Here is a 23,312-nt window from a genome sequence, read left to right as displayed (position 1 = left end):
GATGCTAAAAGATGCCCATGCCCTGATCCTGCCCATCTGTGAGCATGCTACCTTGCCTGGCAGAGAAGCTTTTGCAAAGGTGATGAAATTAAGGGCACTAAGATCAGGAGGCTACCCCGAATTACCTAGGTGGTCCAATGTAATTAAACTCCCTGCTGTGGTCAAAGAAGGATGTTGCCTAAAAAAGACTACATAAGAATGCTGCCAGAGAGATGCAACCCTGGAGATGGAGAAGGGGCATGCACCCAGAGCTGGGAAAGGTAAGAAAATGGATTCTCCCCAAAGTCCACAAGAGGAATGCAGCACTGCTGATGCGATGAGCCCACGTGGGACTTCCAGACTCCTGAATTGTATGACAATGAGCAGGCATTGTTTGTTTGAGCTGCTGGTTTGTGCTGGCTGCTCTGGTGGCTGTAGGAATGTGATGCAGGAGGGAGGCAAGCAGGCCTCTGAGTTGATTCTGCTGCCCACTTGTTCCTCGTATAAGATGCATTGCCAGAAGCCCTGCTGGCCAGTCCATTTTTCGTCTCCTCAACCTCTCTGCTCTCAGTGAGCCCTCCTCCAGCTGCCCTGGCCCCTTGGTATGAGCAGGCCTCCTTCTTTGGGACCTACCTGCTGTGCTCGGGGGCTGCATTCCAAAGGCACCTATGTCCCAAGGAGCAAGGAGAGGCAGAGGGGCTTTCCACAGCTTAGCAAGCACCAGTAGGGTTCCTGTGCCACACACACATGAATGTGTTTTTAATGTATAATTTAGCCAACAAGTTGAATTATCTGCGGCTCTGGGGAAAGCGATTTGCCTCATCTTAATGCCAAATGAACTTTCCAGGACTGAATCTATTATCCCAGGAAGGAGTGATGTCTCTTAATTCTCATTTGCTCACTGAGTAATAATGGAGACTTTCAGTAACATCAGAAATGAGTTCTGTACCTAAGCCCTCATGCTGGCAGAGGCTACTTGGACAGGGAGCCTGCCAGTCAACCCTGCAGAACACCAGAGAGTCACCTTTCCTTGTTGCCAAAAGCTTGCCTGGCCTCTTGCCCATTCTGCCAAAACAGGCTAGCCAATGTGGAGGGAAAGCAGCTTCCCAAGTCACCCTGGAGGTTGTCCTACTTACCTTTGGAATTCAGATTTTTGTAATTTGTGCAGAGATCCACTTTTCCATTTAATTTCTGTTCACTTATTCATTAATTCAGGCCAGGAGAATCTTGGTATGTCAGATCCTTTCCAGGAGCAGTGGCAGGACAGATCCAGGCCCTATTTTCTGGGCCCCCATGCTGGTGCACAGAGTCAGATAACACTAGAGTATACAGAGAAGTCATTTTGACCCATGGTAAATGCTGGGAAGGAAATGAAGGCAGAGGTGGGAACAAGAGAGTTACTGAAGGGGTGGCAAAAGTGGCAGGAATCAGGAAAGGCCTATCTGAGGACAGAAATCTGAGCCAAGACCTGACAAATCAGATCAGAGAAAAGCCATTCCAGGCAGAGGGAATGGCAGGTGCAAAGGCCTTGAAATGGAAATGGTGTGGATGTCTCAGGAGGGCAGTGTGGCTGGGTGGACAGGGAGGGGTAGGGTGTGAGATAAGGTGGGAGGGGGCAGGGGATGTATCAAAGACACTTTACAGGGCACCATAAGGAGTCCCACTACAAAGGCCATTGGGTGCCACTGGAGGATTTAAATCTACAGTGACACAATCCAACTCATGCTGTATAAACCCTGCTGATGCTGTGGTGGAAAAATGGACTCTAGGGAGGCAGGGGAGGAAGAGGGCAGCCAAGTCAAGAGTTCAAAGCCAGTCTGAGCGACAGACTGAGAGACTGTTTAAAAATAACAAACCAAACAACAAAAGACAAATGCTGGGTCCATGAGTTATACAGCGTACTAATCTTATAATTTAAGAATTGGTTCAAATTGGGGTTAAGATCACAATTTAATTCTAAAACTCACAGACAATTGTGAGTGATGACATGGTGGGGTAACATTCAGAACCTCAGGCTAGAAAGCTACTTGTCTGACATCTGAAAAAGGCTATATGTAATATTTCCTTGAATTATGTTCATGTCCCTGGATTCTGGAATAAGTAAATTAACAGGTCCATGACTTAGCAATGAAGCGTTCAAGACTCAGTCTCAAAGCTGTCTTGTCTGGACGCCTTAACAGTCCAAATAGACCTGTGACTTAGCCTTGCAGTAACAAGTCAAAGAGAAGATCCTAACATGGCTCATTTTTCTGATCCAATTTAGACTCAAAGCACTCTAGAAATTTTGTCCTCTGGGTATCCAAGTGGATATCCTGAGCTATTAGACCCAGGTGGGGCCTGTGCAAGTGGTTTTTATCAAGTTTATTAGTGACCTCTGTTAGACATGGAAGGCCCTGCAGCCTGACTCAATCCTCTCTTGAAAATTGGGAGAATTGCTCAGATCTGCCCTGAGCTGCAGCCAAAATGAACTAACAAGAAGCATCTTGGCTGAGTGTAGAGGAAAAAAAGAATCAAAGTAAATCACTGTCTAACCAGCCAATGAAAAGTTAAAGGCAGAACCTGCCAGTGATGAGGCCGTGGCCATGACTGTTTATGAGCTGTCAGATCTAACCTGTCCCCAGGGAACAGACCATGAGTTGGGTTCCATACCCAACTGTGCACTTGTATGAGACAGATGGCCCTGGGTCAGGCCCACCAAGGTACCCTTTATCCCAAGCTCACTTATTTGCAGATGAAGTTATATGGTCAGCCTGGGAGCCATAAGGGAACCACACCACTCTGCTGGTGCACACTTCACAGGGCAAAAGTCCACTAGACTGGCAGGGCTGGGCTTGCTCTGTTGTGGAGAGCATGAAGCAGTCCTGATGACCTGCTGAAAATGGGAAACCTGCTCAGGACCCTTGGTCGCCAGAGCACACACTCAGAATTGCTTCATGCCATTTCTAAATCCCTGAACTCCAGAAAAATGTTCTGCTCCTGGGACCCGAATTTCATCTCATCGAACTCTATCCTTGCCTTCCAGGGTTCTCAGGTAGGTTTATTTTAAACAAGGTTTGTGACACTATAGGAGGTATGATGTGGGAATTGCTTCAGGATGCAGAGAAAGTGTTTAATAACACGGAACATGTGGTGAGCTGAAGAACATCCCCCAATGATCCTAGTTCCTTAGCTCCAGGACCTCACATGGCAAAAGGGATTTAGCAGATATGGACAAATTAAGGATCTTGACACAGGAGATTATGTGCGATTATCTGAATGGGTTAGTTGAACTAACAAAGAGAGGGTCAGGGGGAATTCCAAGATGGCGGCTAGAGGTAGGAAGCAGAAAGCGACCCTCCTATAGTGAAATCTTGGAGAGACGCTGGAGACACACTTTGCAGGCATAATCACCAAGAAAAGGCATAACTTTGACCCCTCCACATCTCCAGACGGCGCAGAGAATCTCCACTTCACGTTAAACGGAGAACCGAGGAGGCCCCCGGGGCAGCCAGTGGCCGGCGCCCATACGGCTTGGGAAGACGCGGACCAGGTGAGCTTCGCGGTACCGCGGTTCCCCCACAGACAAGCCTGGGCCAGAGCAGCATAGCCCCCTGGACAGACTGACCTCCACCCGGGAAAAAAAGAGAAACTGAGTACTAAGCAGTAAGAACAGTTAAGACACGCTGGAAAGAGGGTGGGGCGCCCTGAGCGCTGAAGACTGGGGGAAGGGAATCCTTCCCGGGACTGTAAATAAACGAGCCAGGCGGCCGGAGAGGCTCTGGCGGGAGCGGGGCGCGCCAGCAACCAGGAGCGGGGACGCTTGTGAGAGGAGGGAAGACCCACTTCCCACGTGAACTGTAAATAAACACGCAGGCCTGACAACGCGGGGCAGTGTCGCCTTTCCCAGTGCTTGGAAAGGGGAAAGCCTGTAGCAGAGGCCCCCCTCCCCCGCACAGGAGAACTCTGAGCAAACAAAGCCTGTGGGACCAGGTGAGCGCTAAGCTCACCCCAGAGATCTGCATAAATAACGCCGCCAGCTACAGGCGGAGAGCAGCAGGCAGGCAAGCCACAGTTGCAGATACCACTCTCAGAACTGCCTCCAGACGCTTTTTTTTCTTTTTCTCCCTACCTTTGATGAGAGAACAACCGAATTACACCTGCAAGCCGAAAAACTTACTGAAACTATTGCATTTGAACTGGGGACACTTGGTGGGGCTTTTTTTTTTATTTTTTCTTCTGTGTGTGTGTGAGTGTAGTTTTGTTCTACTTTATGCATCCCCTTTGATGAGACAACTACAGAACAACATCTGAGGCACCAACTCCAGGACTGGAGATTAAGACGGACATCCAAATTATTAAGACTGAAATTGCATTGCATATAAACTTGGAAGTTTTTTGGTTTTTTTTTTTTTTTTAATTTCCTATTTTCCATTTTATTTTAATTCATTTTTATAAATAGATATTACTTTCATATACTTATTTTTTATTTTTTTTATCTTTGATTTTCAATCCTCTCTCTGTCTCTCTATTGTCTGTTCAGCTTACTGTCGATTAGTACACTAACACTCCCTGTATACCTTTGAAACTCTCTTGTCTGATACCTTGTTCTGCTTTCTCCCTCTTGTCTGTATATTTGTTTTCCCCTTTTCTTTAACTTCTTGCTTTCCATCTCAGCTCACTCTTCCGTTCTCAATATTACCATTGTTATTATTACAAGCTAGAAAATACTTAATTACACACAGTACAGGGACAGTAACAACACCAAGGACAATGACAGGAAGACAGAAAAAACAAGGAAACCAGTTTCCCCACAGCAAAAAATTAGTACAGGAACCAGAGGGGAATGAAGAGAACAGAAACTCAGAGCCAGACTCCAACAAAATGAAGATAAACTATGCCAAAGGACCCAATGAAGCCTACAAGAATAATTTAAAAGAAGACATACTACAAGTACTCAATGAGAATTTTATAGAGATGATACTGGATAGGGTCAACCAAAATGTACAGGAGACACTCAAGAAATTCCAAGACAATAAAAATAGAGAATTTGAAAAAGCAAAAGAAGGAATAAAGGAAACCATAGAAGCACTGTATAAACACCAAAGTGAAAGAGAGAACACAATGAATAAATGGATAAATGAACTCAGGACAAAAATAGACAACAATAAAGAAGAAAACAGCCAGGATATGGAAAACCTCAGAAAAAAGAACGAAACAGAACTGCAAAACAAAATGGAAAGCCAATCCAGCAGAATAGAACAAACAGAAGACAGAATCTCAGAACTTGAAGATGAAATGGTAATTAAAGGAAAAACTGAAGAACTATTAATTAAACAACTCAAGACCTGTGAAAAGAAAATGCAAGAACTCACTGACTCCATCAAAAGACCAAACTTGAGAATCATGGGCATCGAAGAAGGAGAAGAGGTGCAAGCGAAGGGAATGCGTAATATATTCAACAAAATAATAATGGAAAATTTCCCAAATCTAGAGAAAGATATTCCCATACAAATGCAAGAGGCCTCCAGGACACCAAACAGACCAGATCAAAATAGAACTACTCCACGACATATCATCATTAAAACAACAAGTTCAGAAACTAAGGAAAGAATATTGAAGGCTGTAAGAGAGAAAAAACAAGTAACATACAAAGGTAAACCCATCAAAATCACAGCAGACTTCTCAACAGAAACATTAAAAGCAAGAAGAGCGTGGGGTGAGATCTTCCGGGCACTGAATGAAAATAACTTCAACCCCAGGATACTCTACCCAGCAAAGCTATCATTCAAAATAGATGGAGCAATAAAAGTCTTCCATGATAAGCAGAAACTAAAACAATATGTGACCACAAAGCCACCATTACAAAAGATTCTGCAAGGGATCCTGCACACAGAAAGTGACACCCAACTTAACCATGAAAAGGCAGGCAGCACCAAACCACAGGATAAGAAAAAGCAAGACAGTAGAGAGTAACATCAAGTTAGGTACACACAATCAAACCTTCAAACAACTAAGATAACTAAATGGCAGGAATCACCACACACCTATCAGTACTAACACTTAATGTCAATGGACTTAATTCACCCATCAAAAGACACCGTTTGACAAAATGGATTAAAAAAGAAGATCCAACAATTTGTTGCTTACAGGAGACTCATCTCACCGACAGAAATAAGCATATGCTTAGGATGAAAGGCTGGAAGAAGATTTACCAAGCTAATGGCCCCCGAAAACAAGCAGGAGTAGCAATACTTATCTCTGACAAAGTAGACTTCAAACCTACATTGATCAAACGAGACAAAGAAGGACATTCCATACTAATAAAAGGGGAAATAGACCAAAAGGAAATAATAATCATCAATCTGTACGCACCCAATGTCAACGCACCCAATTTCATCAAACATACCCTAAAAGACCTAAAAGCATATATAAACGCCAACACAGTGGTTGTGGGAGACTTTAACACTCCATTATCATCAATAGATAGGTCATCCAAACAAAAACTCAATAAAGAAATCCAAGATCTAAAATATGCAATAGATCAACTGGACCTAGTAGATGTCTATAGAACATTTCATCCAACCTCTACACAATATACATTCTTCTCAGCAGCCCATGGAACCTTCTCCAAAATAGATCATATCCTAGGGCACAAAGCAAGCCTCAGCAAATATAAGAAAATAGAAATAATACCGTGCATACTATCTGACCACAATGCAGTAAAAGTAGAACTCAACAACAAAAGTAAAGACAAAAAACATGCAAACAGCTGGAAACTAAATAACTCATTACTTAATGAAGAATGGATCATCGATGCAATAAAAGAGGAAATTAAAAAGTTCCTAGAAGTCAATGAAAATGAAAACACAACCTACCGGAACCTATGGGACACAGCTAAGGCAGTCTTGAGAGGAAAGTTTATAGCCATGAGTGCATATATTAAAAAGATTGAAAGATCCCAAATCAATGACCTAATGATACATCTCAAACTCCTAGAAAAACAAGAACAAGCAAATCCCAAAACAAATAGAAGGAGAGAAATAATAAAAATAAGAGCTGAAATCAACGAAATAGAAACCAAAAAAACCATACAAAGAATTAATGAAACAAAAAGTTGGTTCTTTGAAAAAATAAACAAGATCGATAGACCCCTGGCAAACCTGACTAAAATGAGGAGAGAAAAAACCCAAATTAGTAGAATCAGGAATGCAAAAGGGGAGATAACAACAAACACCATGGAAATCCAGGAAATCATCAGAGACTACTTTGAGAACCTATATTCAAATAAATTTGAAAATCTAAAAGAAATGGACAGATTTCTAGATACATATGATCATCCAAAACTGAACCAAGAGGAAATTAATCACCTGAATAGACCTATAACACAAAATGAAATTGAAGCAGCAATCAAGAGTCTCCCCAAAAAGAAAAGTCCAGGACCTGATGGATTCTCTGCTGAATTCTATCAGACCTTTAAAGAAGAACTGATACCAACCCTCCTTAAACTGTTCCATGAAATAGAAAGGGAAGGAAAACTGCCAAACACATTTTATGAAGCCAGTATTACACTTATCCCAAAACCAGGCAAAGACACCTCCAAAAAGGAGAACTATAGGCCAATCTCCTTAATGAACATTGATGCAAAAATCCTCAACAAAATAATGGCAAACCGAATTCAGCAACACATCAAAAAGATTATCCACCACGACCAGGTAGGCTTCATCCCAGGGATGCAGGGGTGGTTCAACATACGAAAATCAATAAACGTAATAAACCACATTAACAGAAGCAAAGACAAAAACCACTTGATCATCTCAATAGACGCAGAAAAAGCCTTTGATAAGATCCAACATCATTTCATGATAAAAGCTCTAAGAAAACTAGGAATAGAAGGAAAGTTCCTCAACATTATAAAAGCTATATATGACAAACCTACAGCCAGCATTATACTTAACGGAGAAAAATTAAAACCGTTCCCTCTAAAATCAGGAACCAGACAAGGATGCCCACTATCTCCACTCCTATTCAACATAGTACTGGAATTCCTAGCCAGAGCAATTAGGCAAGAAGAAGGAATAAAAGGAATACAAATAGGTAAAGAAGCTGTCAAAATATCCCTATTTGCAGACGACATGATCCTATACCTTAAAGACCCAAAAAACTCTACTCAGAAGCTTCTAGACATCATCAATAGCTATAGCAAAGTAGCAGGATATAAAATCAACATAGAAAAATCATTAGCATTTCTATACACTAACAATGAGCAAACGGAAAAAGAATGTATGAAAACAATTCCATTTACAATAGCCTCAAAAAAAATCAAATACCTAGGTGTAAACCTAACAAAAGATGTGAAAGACCTCTACAAGGAAAACTATACACTTCTGAAGAAAGAGATTGAGGAAGACTATAGAAAGTGGAGAGATCTCCCATGCTCATGGATTGGTAGAATCAACATAGTAAAAATGTCGATACTCCCCAAAGTAATCTACATGTTTAATGCAATTCCCATCAAAATTCCAATGACATTCATCAAAGAGATTGAAAAATCTACTGTGAAATTTATATGGAAACACAAGAGGCCACGAATAGCCAAGGCAATACTCAGTCAAAAGAACAATGCAGGAGGTATCACAATACCTGACTTCAAACTATATTACAAAGCAATAACAATAAAAACAGCATGGTACTGGCACAAAAACAGACATGAAGACCAGTGGAACAGAATAGAGGATCCAGATATGAAGCCACACAACTATGAGCAACTTATCTTTGACAAAGGAGCTAAAAATATACGATGGAGAAATAGCAGCCTCTTCAACAAAAACTGCTGGGAAAACTGGTTAGCAGTCTGCAAAAAACTGAAACTAGATCCATGTATATCACCCTATACCAAGATTAACTCAAAATGGATCAAGGATCTTAATATCAGACCCCAAACTCTTAAGTTGATACAAGAAAGAGTAGGAAATACTCTGGAGTTAGTAGGTATAGGTAAAAACTTTCTCAATGAAACCCCAGCAGCACAGCAACTAAGAGATAGCATAGATAAATGGGACCTCATAAAACTAAAAAGCTTCTGTTCATCAAAAGAAATGGTCTCTAAACTGAAGAGAACACCCACAGAGTGGGAGAAAATATTTGCCAATTATACATCAGACAAAGGACTGATAACCAGAATATACAGGGAACTTAAAAAACTAAATTCTCCCAAAACTAATGAACCAATAAAGAAATGGGCATGTGAACTAAACAGAACTTTCTCAAAAGAAGAAATTCAAATGGCCAGAAAACACATGAAAAAATGCTCACCATCTCTAGCAATAAAGGAAATGCAAATTAAAACCACACTAAGATTCCACCTCACCCCTGTTAGAATAGCCATCATCAGCAACACCACCAACAACAGGTGTTGGCGAGGATGCGGGGAAAAAGGAACCCTCTTACACTGTTGGTGGGAATGTAAACTAGTACAACCACTCTGGAAAAAAATTTGGAGGCTACTTAAAAAGCTGGACATCGATCTACCATTTGATCCAGCAATACCACTCTTGGGGATATACCCAAAAGACTGTTACTCCAGAGGCACCTGCACATCCATGTTTATTGCGGCACTATTCACAATAGCCAAGTTATGGAAACAGCCAAGATGTCCCACCACTGACGAATGGATTAAGAAAATATGGTATCTATACACAATGGAATTTTATGCAGCCATGAAGAAGAACGAAATGTTATCATTCGCTGGTAAATGGATGGAATTGGAGAACATCATTCTGAGTGAGGTTAGCCTGGCTCAAAAGACCAAAAATCGTATGTTCTCCCTCATATGTGGACATTAGATCAAGGGCAAACACAACAAGGGGATTGGACTATGAGCACATGATAAAAGCGAGAACACACAAGGGAGGGGTGAGGATAGGTAAGACACCTAAAAAACTAGCTAGCATTTGTTGCCCTTAACGCAGAGAAACTAAAGCAGATACCTTAAAGCAACTGAGGCCAATAGGAAAAGGGGACCAGGAACTAGAGAAAAGGTTAGATCAAAAAGAATTAACCTAGAAGGTAACACCCACGCACAGGAAATCAATGTGAGTCAATGCCCTGTATAGCTATCCTTATCTCAACCAGCAAAACCCCTTGTTCCTTCCTATTATTGCTTATACTCTCTCTACAACAAAATTAGAGATAAGGGCAAAATAGTTTCTGCTGGGTATTGAGGGGGGGAGCGGGAGGGGGTGGAGTGGGTGGTAAGGGAGGGGGTGGGGGCAGGGGGGAGAAATGAACCAAGCCTTGTATGCACATATGAATAATAAAAGAAAAATGAAAAAAAAAAAAAAAGAAAATGTGGTATCTATACACAATGGAATTTTATGCAGCCATGAAGAAGAACGAAATGTTATCATTCGCTGGTAAATGGATGGAATTGGAGAACATCATTCTGAGTGAGGTTAGCCTGGCTCAAAAGACCAAAAATCGTATGTTCTCCCTCATATGTGGACATTAGATCAAGGGCAAACACAACAAGGGGATTGGACTATGAGCACATGATAAAAGCGAGAGCACACAAGGGAGGGGTGAGGATAGGTAAGACACCTAAAAAACTAGCTAGCATTTGTTGCCCTTAATGCAGAGAAACTAAAGCAGATACCTTAAAGCAACTGAGGCCAATAGGAAAAGGGGACCAGGAACTAGAGAAAAGGTTAGATCAAAAAGAATGAACCTAGAAGGTAACACCCACGCACAGGAAATCAATGTGAGTCAATGCCCTGTATAGCTATCCGTATCTCAACCAGCAAAACCCCTTGTTCCTTCCTATTATTGCTTATACTCTCTCTACAACAAAATTAGAGATAAGGGCAAAATAGTTTCTGCGGGGTATTGAGGGGGGAAGCAGGAGGGGGTGGAGTGGGTGGTAAGGGAGGGGGTGGGGGCAGAGGGGAGAAATGAACCAAGCCTTGTATGCACATATGAATAATAAAAGAAAAATGAAAAAAAAAAAAAAAAGAGAGGGTCAGAATCTGAGAAGGGGACATGATGACAGGGACAGAAGCAGAGGTCAGAGAGATATCACTGTTGTCTTTCAAGACAGAGGAGGACCATGAGCTGAAATGCAGAAGGGCAAGTAGTGGCTTCCACGTGGGCCTCCTGAAGAGGCAGGGCCTGCCGACACCTGCAGTATAGCCCCATCAACTGACTGTGGACTTCTGATCTCTAGGATGGTAAGACAATAAACTTGTGTTGCTTTAGGTCACTTCCTGGTCACTTGCCACAGCTGCAATAGGAAACCATTACACAAAGCAAGGCATGTTCACACCATGACTCCTCAGCTCAGCCTCATGCTAGAACAGCCTTCTTAGCAAGATGCAGACAGGCCAAGTCCATGAAGGAGTCAGCACATGATCTTCTGCAAACGAGAGCATCTACATTGATACTATACTGGCTAAGCAGAATTTTTTATGACATTTTAAGACATCTGGATAGTCCTAATAGATAGAGCCTGGATAGAGCCTACAAGTTAATAGGTTAAATCAGTATATAATTTTCCCTCCTCTTTTCAAAAGCAATTATTGTACTCCTTGCTATGAGTAAGTGTAGAATTTCTTATCTCCCTAACTCCCTTTTTTTTTTCTGACAGGGTCTTGCTATGTAGCCCAGGTTAGCCTGGAACTCACAATCTTCCTACCTTAGCCTCCCAAGTGCTGGAATAACAGGTGTGTACCACTATCTTGTTCAGTAAGTGTAGAATTTCTAAGTCTTCCACATATAAAAACAAAGGACAGATTTATTCTGAGCCTGAGATAAACCTGCTTTAAAACTGCTCAAATTACAATCCAGCTGACATGAAGGTGACCAGCTTTCTAATGGTTGAACACAGCAACCTTTCTACACGTGAACATAATTGCCAATAGCATTGATCTCCTATGAGCTCCCAAGGCTGGCAGTGCTCTGCTTTTCTACAACAAAAGCCCAAGGAGATGTAGCAAGGTGCCTAGTGAAGAGAGAAGCCTGGAAGCCCATTGCATCTGGACTGTGTCCCAGCTTTGTGAGGGTGCCAGGACAGTGACCCTCACACTGCCTCTTGTGTCAGCATCACCAGCGGCCCAGTTAGCCTAGATCATCAGTCTCAGCTTTACAGCTGTGAGTCAGGTCCGGGGCAGGGCTGGGAATGTGTGTTTCTTGCTGGGGGTAGAATGCTTGCCTAGCATGCTTGGAGCCCTGGGTTCTAACCCAGCACCGCACAACAGAAAAGCAAAAATAAACCCCAGCAGAATGCATTGCTACCAAGCTCCCAGGTGCTGGCTGGTGGCACACTTGAGAACCAGTGCAGGAAAGGGATCGTTCTCAGCATACCCCATTTTGTTTCATGTCCTGAGAAGGGTCAGGACCTGCCTCATTTGACAGGGCTGCACCCTCAAGCTGAAATACTGAGACTGCTGAACTGCTTCTTCTATTTGAGCGGATTCTCCAGCTTGGCACATTCTGGAATAATCTTGAGAACTGTCCAGCCCCTCCATGTGCAGGCCTTGCTCGTAGATCCATTAAACCAGAATGCAAATGGGGCAGAGAGTGGGATGGTGGGGGGAGCAATGCTCTGGTTTGTAAATGTTCTCAGGCACGCACAATGCACACAAGGCGGGGAACCATTCCTCACCCACACGGGAGGAGAGAACAATGCCAGTTGGCTGCAATAGTCAGTGAACAGGCTGCATCAGGCCTATAGCCATGTCTGTCTTCTTCAGTCCTGGCCCAGCCCTTTGCACAGGCAGAAGTAACAGGTGCAATAAACGACTGCTGAACAAATGAATAGTAATCAACGAACGAGCATGCAGAGGGCTGGCACCTCCTTTGGGGCACCCAAACGAACACCTGGAAACAAATGATACCCCATGATGGGATTGGCCCTATAATAAAAGAAACTCCTCCACAGCTGTGCATATAAGTAAGTATCGTGACAACCATGGTTGGAAACTAGAAAAAAATGCCACCTAAAACAGGGATCAGCAAATTGTGACCCATAAGTCAAACCCAGTCGGCTATTCTTAAAAATGAAATTTTAAGGCAAAGCCAAGCCCATCTGTGTCCACACTATACAGGTGAATCCACACTACAAGGCAGAGGTGAGTATTTACTGCTGAAATAGCAGAGTCCACAAAGCTAACACCATGTGCTCTCTGGCCCTGTCTAGAAAGCATTTGCTACCCTGGAGAAATACAAGGAAGCACCCAAATGAGAACAGCAGCTGGGTCACAGGTAGCTGTTGTCTTTTTTTCTATTTTTCTTATTCCAGGCAACTTTTCTGTAAAGGGCACTTTTGAGCTAAGAGACTGAGAAAGAAGATGAGCTGGCCAAGCCTTGGCAGTGACCATGGGCTGTGCCCCTCAGAGGCATACCTTGTTTCCAATGGCCTTCTTCGGTGGAAAGTTGTAGGCCCGCACCTGGGGGTACTTGTTCTGTAGCCTGTGGTGTAAACTCCGGAACTCTGTGTACCGGCGGTAGACATTCCACTCATCATCTTTTATCCGGATGTAGACCTGTCAGCAAGGAAAAAGAAAGACAATGGGCAAGTCTCTTAAAACCCTCCTGCCAATGGGAGATTTGGGCAATGGTTCACCATGGAAAGCAGCTCAGTTAGAGCAGGGGCCACATCTGTCTCATACACCGGGACTCAGTACAAGGATGAGCAAATGGGCACACAAAAGACACAACCAGGCAAGTGACAGAACGGGATGTATGTCATTTCCCTGACATCAGCGGAGATCTACAGCCCAAGTAATAGTGGAGGTGCATTTTCAAGCTGTCCCTCACACAACACAGCATTGACAGGTGCTGGTGAGAGTCTGTTCCACCTCTGGTCACTCTCTCCCAAACACACACAACAGTGTTTCAAGCAGCACCTCCCTAAATATTCAACAAGAGCAGCATTCAGGTGTGTAAGCAAGGTGGCCAGGCCTGGGATCACAACCCCCACACAGATGAGATGGAGGTCAGTTTGGGACAGGAAGACAGGGGCAGAGTTGAGATCTGCACAATGGGTCAAAGGTCACATGTAGATGGGAGGAACACAATGGGGGCATAAAACTCCTTTATGTTAATCATGGCATGACTCCCACTTTGTTCTCTGGGGTGAAAATGTGAGCTCATTCATCAGCTTTTTACAGACCTGGGTCTCTCCCAGGGACATGAAGCAGTTACATTACAAGGAAAAACAGAAGTGAGAGAGAGATCAATGCACTTTAAAAACTTACCCGAGTTAAGAACAGCCCAGAGAGTGAAGCCCTGAATGACAAAGGCTACTATAACTCATAATGAGTGGGTGTCAGTATACAACTTAAAAATCACTTTAGCCACAAACACAGGCACCTGTAATGTGAGTGAAGAATTCTCCTCTACGTGAAAGCTGCCCATCACCCCCAAATGTTATCTTTGAACTTTGGTAAGCATCTTCACAATATCCCCATGGACCAGAGGAAGAAAGGCAAACACACCCAAGAATTTCAGTTAATGGATAGAAGTTTCCAGTGGTAGGAGATGGACAAACAGAAGGCCTGTTGAGTGAAACTCAGCCCCCGAGCTAAGGGGGCAGTAAATATTCAGGACAGACATCAGGCATCTCTAGGGCCAGAGGGGTCAGTCTAACCCACAGTGGTAAAACCAAACACATCAATGTTGGGTCCTTGTTAAATGGGAGGATATGGCACAGGAGTGGCCTATGGGACGAAGACTAAAGAGTTCAAAATTCAAGCTAAGTGAACAGAGCAGGTGGGCCACCACAAAAGCCCACATGATCCTCAACATCACTAAAAGGTGTGTGAGATGTGTTCTGAGAGGCTCAAATCACTTGCTGCCCAACGTGCCCTTGGAGCAAAGCATGGGCATCACATAGTCTCAGGCTCCACCTCAGAAATACTGACCCAGAATCCATATTTCAATAAACCCCCAAGTGGTGTGTACACACTTGAAACCTTGAAAAGTACCAGCCCCTACAGGATGATTTGAAAATAAGGAAGAAAGTTAGAAAACCCTGAGGATGAATCAGGTGCCAGTGGTTCAAACCTGTAAACCTAGTTACGAGGGAGGCTGAGATCAGGAGGGTTGAGGTTCTCACAAAAAACATTTGTGAAATCCCAGCTCAAGGGGAAAAAGCTGGGCATCATGGCATATGACTGTCACCTCAACAACAGGGGAAAGTGTGGAGCAGGACTATGGTCCAGCTGGCCTGAGCAAAAGTCAAGACCCTATCTCCAAAGTAACCACAGCAAAAAGGGCTGGAGTGTGGCTCAAGCAATAGAGCTCTTGCCTCAAAAGCTCAAAGTCCTGAATTCAAACCCTAGTACCACAAAAGAGAGATACAGAGCCAGAGAAGAAAGAGAACATGCAGGATGACACAGCTGAGAAGGGTAGAAGTGGAGCTCTCCCAGTTCCTGGAGAGGATGCAGGAGGAAGAGGAAAGACCCAGGTGATTTGAGGAAGCGACTTTCAGCAGGTAGAGACTACAGGGGGAAGGACTTCCTAGTTGCTAGTGCTGCCCACAGTGGGGAGGCAGGTCTGGGAAGGTGTCTTGCTGCTGGGTTTTGAGCAGTGGCAGATGGATATCACAGGTTCACAAGTATGTGATCTGTAACAGCCAGGTATACATTAACCCCCAAGACATCTGGAAAGGCATGGCTAGCCATGGAGATATGGAAATCTCCACAGACCGAGTGATAAACCACTAGCAAACAACCCAGCACAGCTTAGGGGATTTCCAGGCATTCCACTTGAATGACAGTAAGTGCCTTTGAGTTCTCTTCAGTGACATAAGTGCCAGTCACCCATCTATTGTACTGCTGGGAATGGTAATGTGCTCAGCACAAACAAAACAGAACAAAAATTTTTTTGAGACAGGGTCCTGCTAAGTTGCCCAGTCTGGCCTGGAACTCACTATGTGGCCCATACTGCCCTGAACCCATGACCCTCCTGCCTCAGCCTCCTGAGTGCTGGGATTACAGGTATGCACAACCACACCTAGCCATAATCTTTGAAACTGCATTTTCCTGTCTGTAATGGGGTAAGGTTTCCAGGGCTAAATGGTGATTGCAATTTGCAATCAGTAACTGTAACACACATCTTAAAGATCTCTTTATTAATTATGAAAATTGGCATCTCTCATGTGAGTGACAAATTCCGACTGCATTTTTCATAGCATTCATTCACCTTCTCACTGCTTCTCCCCCCTCCCGCTTCTCTTTTGGCCACCTCAAGGAGTGGCTCTTCTTTCTCTGTCCCTCTTCTCCCCTAAACCTCCCACCCCCAGGGCTGTATTCTGTGCTTTTAGGCGGATGACTTCCAAACCTCTGATAGGAACTCTGCACCCAGACTCAAGCCTGGTGGGCACCTAACTCTCCCTTCGCCAACCTGAAGCCAAGGCTGGCCTGCAAGCCTGCTCCTCCTCCTCTGGGCTTTGCTCTTCCAGGAGTGAACCATTCCATTGTCTAAGCCAGAAATCTGCACACTGACTTGGGCAGGCCCTGTTCTGTAACCCCACACCCAATGACTGTGCCAGGCCTTCAATCCCCTACCTTCACAGCCACCTCTGAGCTATCACACTCAGCCTGACCACAATGGCTCCCTCGCTGCCCCTGCAGTCTGCAGTCCTCCCTGCTGGCTGCCTCAAGGCCTGCCTCCCAGTGAAGCTCACTCATCCATGGGCTTGGGGAGTGTCCAGCTCCTGGGAATAGGGAAACCTCATCCCCACAGTCCTCTCACTTTAGCCTCCGCTCCTTGCTTTGGCACACGTGGACAACAGTGCCAATTTTCCTGCATTTTCTGTAAGATACTTTCTTTTTTCTTTTTGTGAAGGGTTTTTTGAGATAGGGTCTCATGGAACTACTTGCCCAGACTGGCTTCAAACCACGATCCTCCTGATCTCTGCCTCCTGAGTAGCTAGGATTATAGGTTTAAGCCACAGGGCCTGTAAAATTCTTAAATTTCTTAAATTCTTGAAATGTCTTTAAAACCAGAATGAGGCCAATTTGCCTGCAGGTCTTTGAAACAGGGTACAGAATGCCCAGATCAGAACAAGGAGCCTGGACATGGTATCCCTTGGCCTTCCAACTTCTTCCTAGTTGTACCTCTGCTATGAGGGACCCTAGATACCGAGGAATTCAGAACATGAGAAAAATAGGATTCGAAAGAACCTTAGAGATCATGTGCTCAACCTCTCCAAGTCCTAGAGCTGGGGTGACAAATATCCCCAAGGGGGGGCTCTGAGAGATGGCTGGCGTGGGTGAAGACACCTGGACGGAGGCTATGAGCAAACACCTGGAGGAGGGACTGTCACACACCTGGCAACCAGGACAGGGAGGGGAGAGGAGAGGATGTGCCGTCCCAATGATGTGAGTAGTGAGGAGCTGTGACGTATGGAGGTGAGCGCGCCAGTTGCAGCAGGACTCTCGGGTTCAAAGCCCAATTCTGCTGCACACTAGCTGTGTGCCCCGGGAAAGTCTCTTGCCTTCTCTGGGCCTCCTCTTCCTCCAGGGGAAACAAACATGCTAATGCTATCAGGAAGGTTAAATGGACTCACACTGCACAATGGACTTAAGAACAGGGAAGAGGCCATGTTAAGTGTCTAACAAACAATTAAAATGTAATTTACTGGTTACATTGTTGTTGGGAAGTAACAAAAAGTTGTGTGTGTGTGTGTGTGTGTGTGTGTGTGTGTGTGTGTTACTGGGGCTTGAACTCAGGGCCCACGCCTTGAGCCACTCCACCAACCCTTTTTTGTGCTAGGTCTTTTCAAAATAGGATCTCACAAACTGTTTTCCTGGGCTGGCTCTGAACCTCAATCCTCCTGAGCTCTGCCTCCAGAGTAGCTGGGATTACAGACGTGAGCCAGCAACTCCTGGCTAAGAGTGGGGTTCTTGAAGTTTCTGTTCTTGGTGAGCAGTTATTTATTTATTTTGGTTTTTGAGATGGGGTCTTGCTATACATGTAGCCCAGGCTGGCCTGGAACTCATCATCCTTCTGCCTCAGCCTCCCAAGTGCCGAGATCACAGGCGTGGTCACCACACCCAGCTTGGTGGTCAGCTTCACGTTAGTCTCCTCAGAGATCAGCAGGCTGCAGAGAGACATCAGGATAGCCATATTTAGCTCATGAACACAGCAGCCGCCCAGAAGTTAGTATCTCCACCACTAACTGGGGACATGTGCTAGGCAACCTGCTTCTTCCCGAGTCTCACCCAGGGCACTCCTCTGTAATATGGGTGCAATAACAAAAAGACTCTCAAAAGCCTTCACCAGAATGCTGGCACTCTGTGTTAGCCACCACTGTTGCTATTATTAATGTGCCAGTCACCCTAACCTTGTCACCATAACCTCGCCAAAAGCATGAACTCTTGCAACCTTTAAGGAGCCCGAGCTGACAGAGACATCACCCTGAGCCTCTGAGCTCTGTAAGGGGACTCTTGCTTCGTGAAGAACACGCATGCAGGTTTCTGCTGACCACACACTAAGGCTCAGGACAAATTACACTTTGCATCATTAAGGTTTTAAAATAAACATATAAATTGTAGCAGCCTTCCCCTGAAAAGCCCTACACATGTGACTCCTACAACACCGTACTTCTCAGAAGCTCCCAAGAGGTGTTCTACAAAGGGACTGGGAACACCTCTCCTCCCCGCCACACATGTCCTGTGACATTGGGCTCCTGCAACCCAGGGGCTGCACCTGGCCACAGCCGTCTGAGTCTTGACAGAGGCACTAAAACCATGCACTGAAGAAAAGACAGCCTCTTCAACAAATGGTGCTGGGAAGGCTGGACAGAGGCTGAAGCTAGAACCTATCTCTCACCACGTATGAAAATCAATTCAACATGGATCAACAATCTTAATGCAAGCAAACTGTGAAAATACTACAGGAAAACAGGGAGAATGCTTGAGGATACAGCCTCTCAATACAGCTTCTCAATACAGGACTCCGACAGCTCAGGAAATAAAAGATTTGACAAACTGGATTGTATGCAACTAAAAAGTTTCTATACAGCAAAGGAAACAATCACTAGAATGAAGTGACAGCCAACAGAATGCAAGAAAAATTTTTGCCAACTGTTCATCCAACAGGAGATTAATATCTAGAATATATAAAGAGCTCAAAAAATTTACAAAAAGAATAATCCAATTACTACATGGGTGAATGAGCTGAACAGACAGTTCTCAAAAGAAGAGACACAAATGGCTAATAAATATGGATGTGCCAATCAAAACGACACTGACTCCATTCCACTCCAGTCACAATGGCTACTATCAAGAACATAAACAACAGCAAATGCTGGTGAGCACAAGGAGAAACAGGAACCCTTATGTGCTATTGGTGGGAATGTAAATTACTGCAGCCAGTATGGAAATCAATATGCGGGAGTCTTAAAAAACTAAAACTAGACCTCCCTATGACTCTGCTATACCTGAAGAAATCAAAGCCAGCATACAATAGAGATACCTGCACACCCATGTTTATTGCAGCACCGTTCACAATAAGCCAAATTATGGAATCAGCTTAGGTACTCATCAACAGATAGAGAAAATGTGGTGTGTAACCACACTACGGAGTATTACTCTGCCATAAAGAAGAATGAGATGATGTCATTTGCAGGAAAATGGATGGAACTGGAGATCATCATGTTAGGCAAAATAAACCAGACTCACACAGACAAATATAGCCTGTTTTCTCTCATATGTGGAACCTACATCTAAAAAAAGGATATGAGCATGAAGGAGGATTATTTGGGGAGGACGTGATTAAAGAAAGGGTACGGGGGAGAACATGATCAAAGTACCTTGTGTGCACGTATGGAAAGGTTATGATGAAACCCATTTACAAGAAAGGAGAAGGGGAATATGGAAGAGTGATGGAGGAGGGTGTGATCAAAGTTCAGTACAGGCATGTATGGAAATAGTGCAATGAAGCCTCTCACTTTGTACCATTAGCATATGCTAATAACACAACAAACCAAAACACCAGCCTGAACTAGACCTCCTGCATGTCCGAGGAGCTTCTGGTCGTCAGGATTCCCAGCTCATCTGCCAGTGCAAAGCACTCCCTGGCCTTGCCCAGTCTGCAGTCATGTGAGTCTCCCTGGAGAGGCTCCAGGTGCACAGGACCAGCCAGAGGTCTGAGCTTTTGAAACCTGCTTTAGGAAAATTCAGTTTCCAAGGAGAAAGGCAACAGCAAAACCATTCTTTTTGCCTGTCCTTCTGAGCGCCGAGCTCTGCTATCTGCAAGGCAGCTGGCCAGCCATGGAGGAAGGGAGCTGGGGACAGCAGGGGTGGAGGACAGCAGCTCTGGGTGCCTCCATCGTGGGCAGCATGACCACACTCCTGCTGTGGCCACCATCAGTAGCCCAAGGTCTTCTCAATGGTGGAAAGTGGCCAGTGGGCATTTCTGTTGCCAACTTCTGCTACACTTGTAGAGTCCAGAGGCCCTGGAGACTGTCCACGACTGACACTTAGGCACTACATTCTCCTTTCTGCTGCTGCATGGACACTGATGGCCCTGAGCTCTATGGTTAACACTCAGAGAGATGACGATGCTCCGAGTGTTAACCATAGAGCCAGATGAAATGAGCAAACATGGGGAGATAAGGGACTTGAACCCAATGCCCCACACTGTGCTCTGCTGTACCCTGCAGCAGTGACCGGGGGTTATAAAGGATTCCTCCGTGCCCCCAGCATCCATTCCCGGACAGATCATGTGATCACAGAGTGGCTGCTTGCTGCCACAGCCTCCAATCTCACCTCCTCATTTGCTCTTCTCCCTTCAGATCCAATGTAATCTAATGCTCTCGAAATTGCCAGAAAGGCCCAACAGTCAATCCCCAATAAGAATGCCTTAGTATCCAAGCTGGGAAACTTGCATTGCAAAATAAGTTGCAGCTTGACCCCATCATGGATTTATTTCACTGAAGAATTAAAAGAGCTATGTGGAAAACTGTTAGGGTTATTTTTTTCATTTGAAAGGCTCCCCCTTAGAAACTAAGTTTGATTGGCCAGGATTCCCTTTGCTTCAGCCATAAAGATAATAATTCCTTGAAGGGACACAAAGTGTCAACCTCTTCCGACACTACCGAGCTCCCTTTTAAAACAAGCAATAAAAAGCCACTTGAAGCCTAATCGCCTTGACTCAGCAAAAGGAAAATGAAATAAGAATGTAATATCTGCAAGCAGGAGTCAGGCAAACCCTCTGCTTGCTGTTTGAAGAGGAAATTCACATCTTGAGATCTCTTTTCCCCTGGGAAGAACTGCCCTAGTAATGCCTGTGGAACAGGAGAGGCAAGGGGAAGTTGGTGGGGAGGAACAAAAATCTCAGTCCATCAGTGAATGGAATCTATCATAAATGCTGGGCCAGACAGGGTCCAGGGGCCACTTCCATTGAGAAGACTCAGGACATCTCTGGACATCATGGGCTCCTCCTGCCCTTACTCATTGATACCACTCATCTGCTATGCTGCATTCTCTCCCCTGTATTTCTTTTACTGGTTTTTGAACTTCATATAAACAGTTATACCACAAGTGCTCCACTGTGTCTGGTCTTATTCTGCAATGCTATATTTGTGAGATGCATCTGTGTTGCTGTATGTTGTAGTCATGGTGCTTTGGCACTGCTGCATAGTATTCCGCTGTGCTTGTCCTGTCACCAGTATTTACCTTTTGAGCTCCTACGAATAAGGATCAGTTATGCGTACTCAAGACACATGGCTTTGGCACTCATTTTTTGGGACAATCACAGACGTAAATGTGAAAGGTACAATGGCTGAGCTACTAGGAGAAAACAGCAGAATGTCTCCATTGCCTTGGGACAGGCAAGGGTTCCTACACAGGGCACAAAGGAACCTTCTGGGGTTGGACATGCACTGCCTCTCCATGTGGGCAGTGTTTACATATGAACAGACACAGTGAAAGCTACTTGAATGTAAATGCTTCGCACGGTGGTCCTGAACTTTAAGTGAAAAGCATGCCTTCGCCATGCCAGGAGAAGCTGTTTCTGCTAACTCCTGGGGCTAGGCATCTAATCCAGACAGAGGACAGGGCCAGTGGTGGTGCCTGAGACTCAAGGCTCTGTGGGTGACATGCACCCCTGAGACCGCTGGACCTCAGCCCTGAAAGGGAAACAGAGACTGGACTCCGGCCTTGGGCAGACCCGAATTCCAATTTCAGCCCTGCTTCTTGCCAGTCATGTGGTCCTGGGTAAGGTAAGTCACCTGTCCAAGTCTCCAAGTCTCCATTCTTAACTGAGGGCCGTGCTGACAGCCACGCCTGGCAGCTGGGGGACTATGGGCTGGGCAACATCCTGTACATCTATCAACACACCAAGGATCAAGTGGTGGATGTTCCAGAGTAAGAGTTATTGCACGTGGAGGGGAGGGGAGGGAGAGGATGAAGACATATGAGCCTATTTCAGGGGTGGAAGCCCCAGGTTCAAGGCCTGTCCTGTCGAGCACAGGCTCAGGCCTTTCCACCCCACAGCACGTGGGCGGATGGCAGAGTGACAGGGCACGGCCTGTGCCCTGGAAGGGTCTGGGCTCACATCCCAGCTCTTCCCTATCTCAGCCTCTTCATCTGCAGAGTGGGGATGGGGTCAGTCTCGCTGGTGGCGGTGAGTGCAGGTCAGTGCCCGCGCCTGCAGGCAGTAAGCAATGGCAGCTGTTAATGCTGCAACCCCGTCACCTCCATCATCCTCTGCCTTTGTGTACATGAATTCCCCATTACAGAATTAGGGCTAATTATAGGATGTGCAATCACAAAATTAAAGCAGGTAATTACCATGCCTAATTAATTGTCAAGTGCTAGGCGGGCGAGGAAACACAAACACAAGGCACAGGCTGTGGATTGGGCAGTCAGTGTCCCCTCTGCGTTCAGAGCGCTCCACAAGAGCCGCAGAGTTCAGGGCACAACCTTCTCGGGAAGGCCTCCAGGCACACAGACAAAATGGCCGGCCATTTATACAGCCCTGTCACACCAGCACGGGCATCCAAGGCAGAGTGCTATTTCAGGAGGAGGACGTCATAGGAGATACTTGATGGGCGTTGTAAACCTCTGCGGGGATCAGACCCCACAGAGAAGCCCATAAACTTGAACTTGAACACAACAACTTGCAGATAAAGACTCAATTACATGCAGCTGGTGTGGAGTCAAACCATTGAGCTGCCCTTGCTTGCTGAGCATGTGTCAAACACCTCCTTCTCCATTTCCAACTTTGTGAAACCTCTGTATTATCCCAAGACCAGCCCCTCAGAGCTACGCACTTCATTTTTGCTTGGTATAATGTTTAAGAGTGAAAGCAAGGATGACCATAACTTTCCAGGACTTACAAATGATATA

The 23,312-nt window shown here is 45.0% G+C and overlaps 1 protein-coding gene across 4 annotated transcripts in view; it reads right to left on the bottom strand.

Moving 5' to 3' along the window:
• The window catches only part of Snx29 (sorting nexin 29), a 459,033-nt gene that overhangs the window by 51,604 nt on the left and 384,117 nt on the right, over nucleotides 1-23,312 (bottom strand). For 3 of the 4 annotated variants that reach the window (XM_074060013.1, XM_074060014.1, XM_074060015.1), the window contains one exon: nucleotides 13,353-13,493. In XM_074060013.1, coding sequence (XP_073916114.1) covers nucleotides 13,353-13,493 — 141 coding nt within the window. Of the gene's footprint in view, nucleotides 1-13,352; nucleotides 13,494-17,753; nucleotides 18,059-23,312 lie in introns of those variants that run through there. The other variant, XR_012443245.1, reaches the window with a different exon arrangement.

This window comes from Castor canadensis, chromosome 17 (genome assembly GCF_047511655.1).
Source record: "Castor canadensis chromosome 17, mCasCan1.hap1v2, whole genome shotgun sequence".
Lineage (NCBI taxonomy): Eukaryota > Metazoa > Chordata > Mammalia > Rodentia > Castoridae > Castor > Castor canadensis.
Note: the sequence above shows the minus strand (reverse complement) of the source record. Positions and strands in the feature narration are given on the sequence as shown.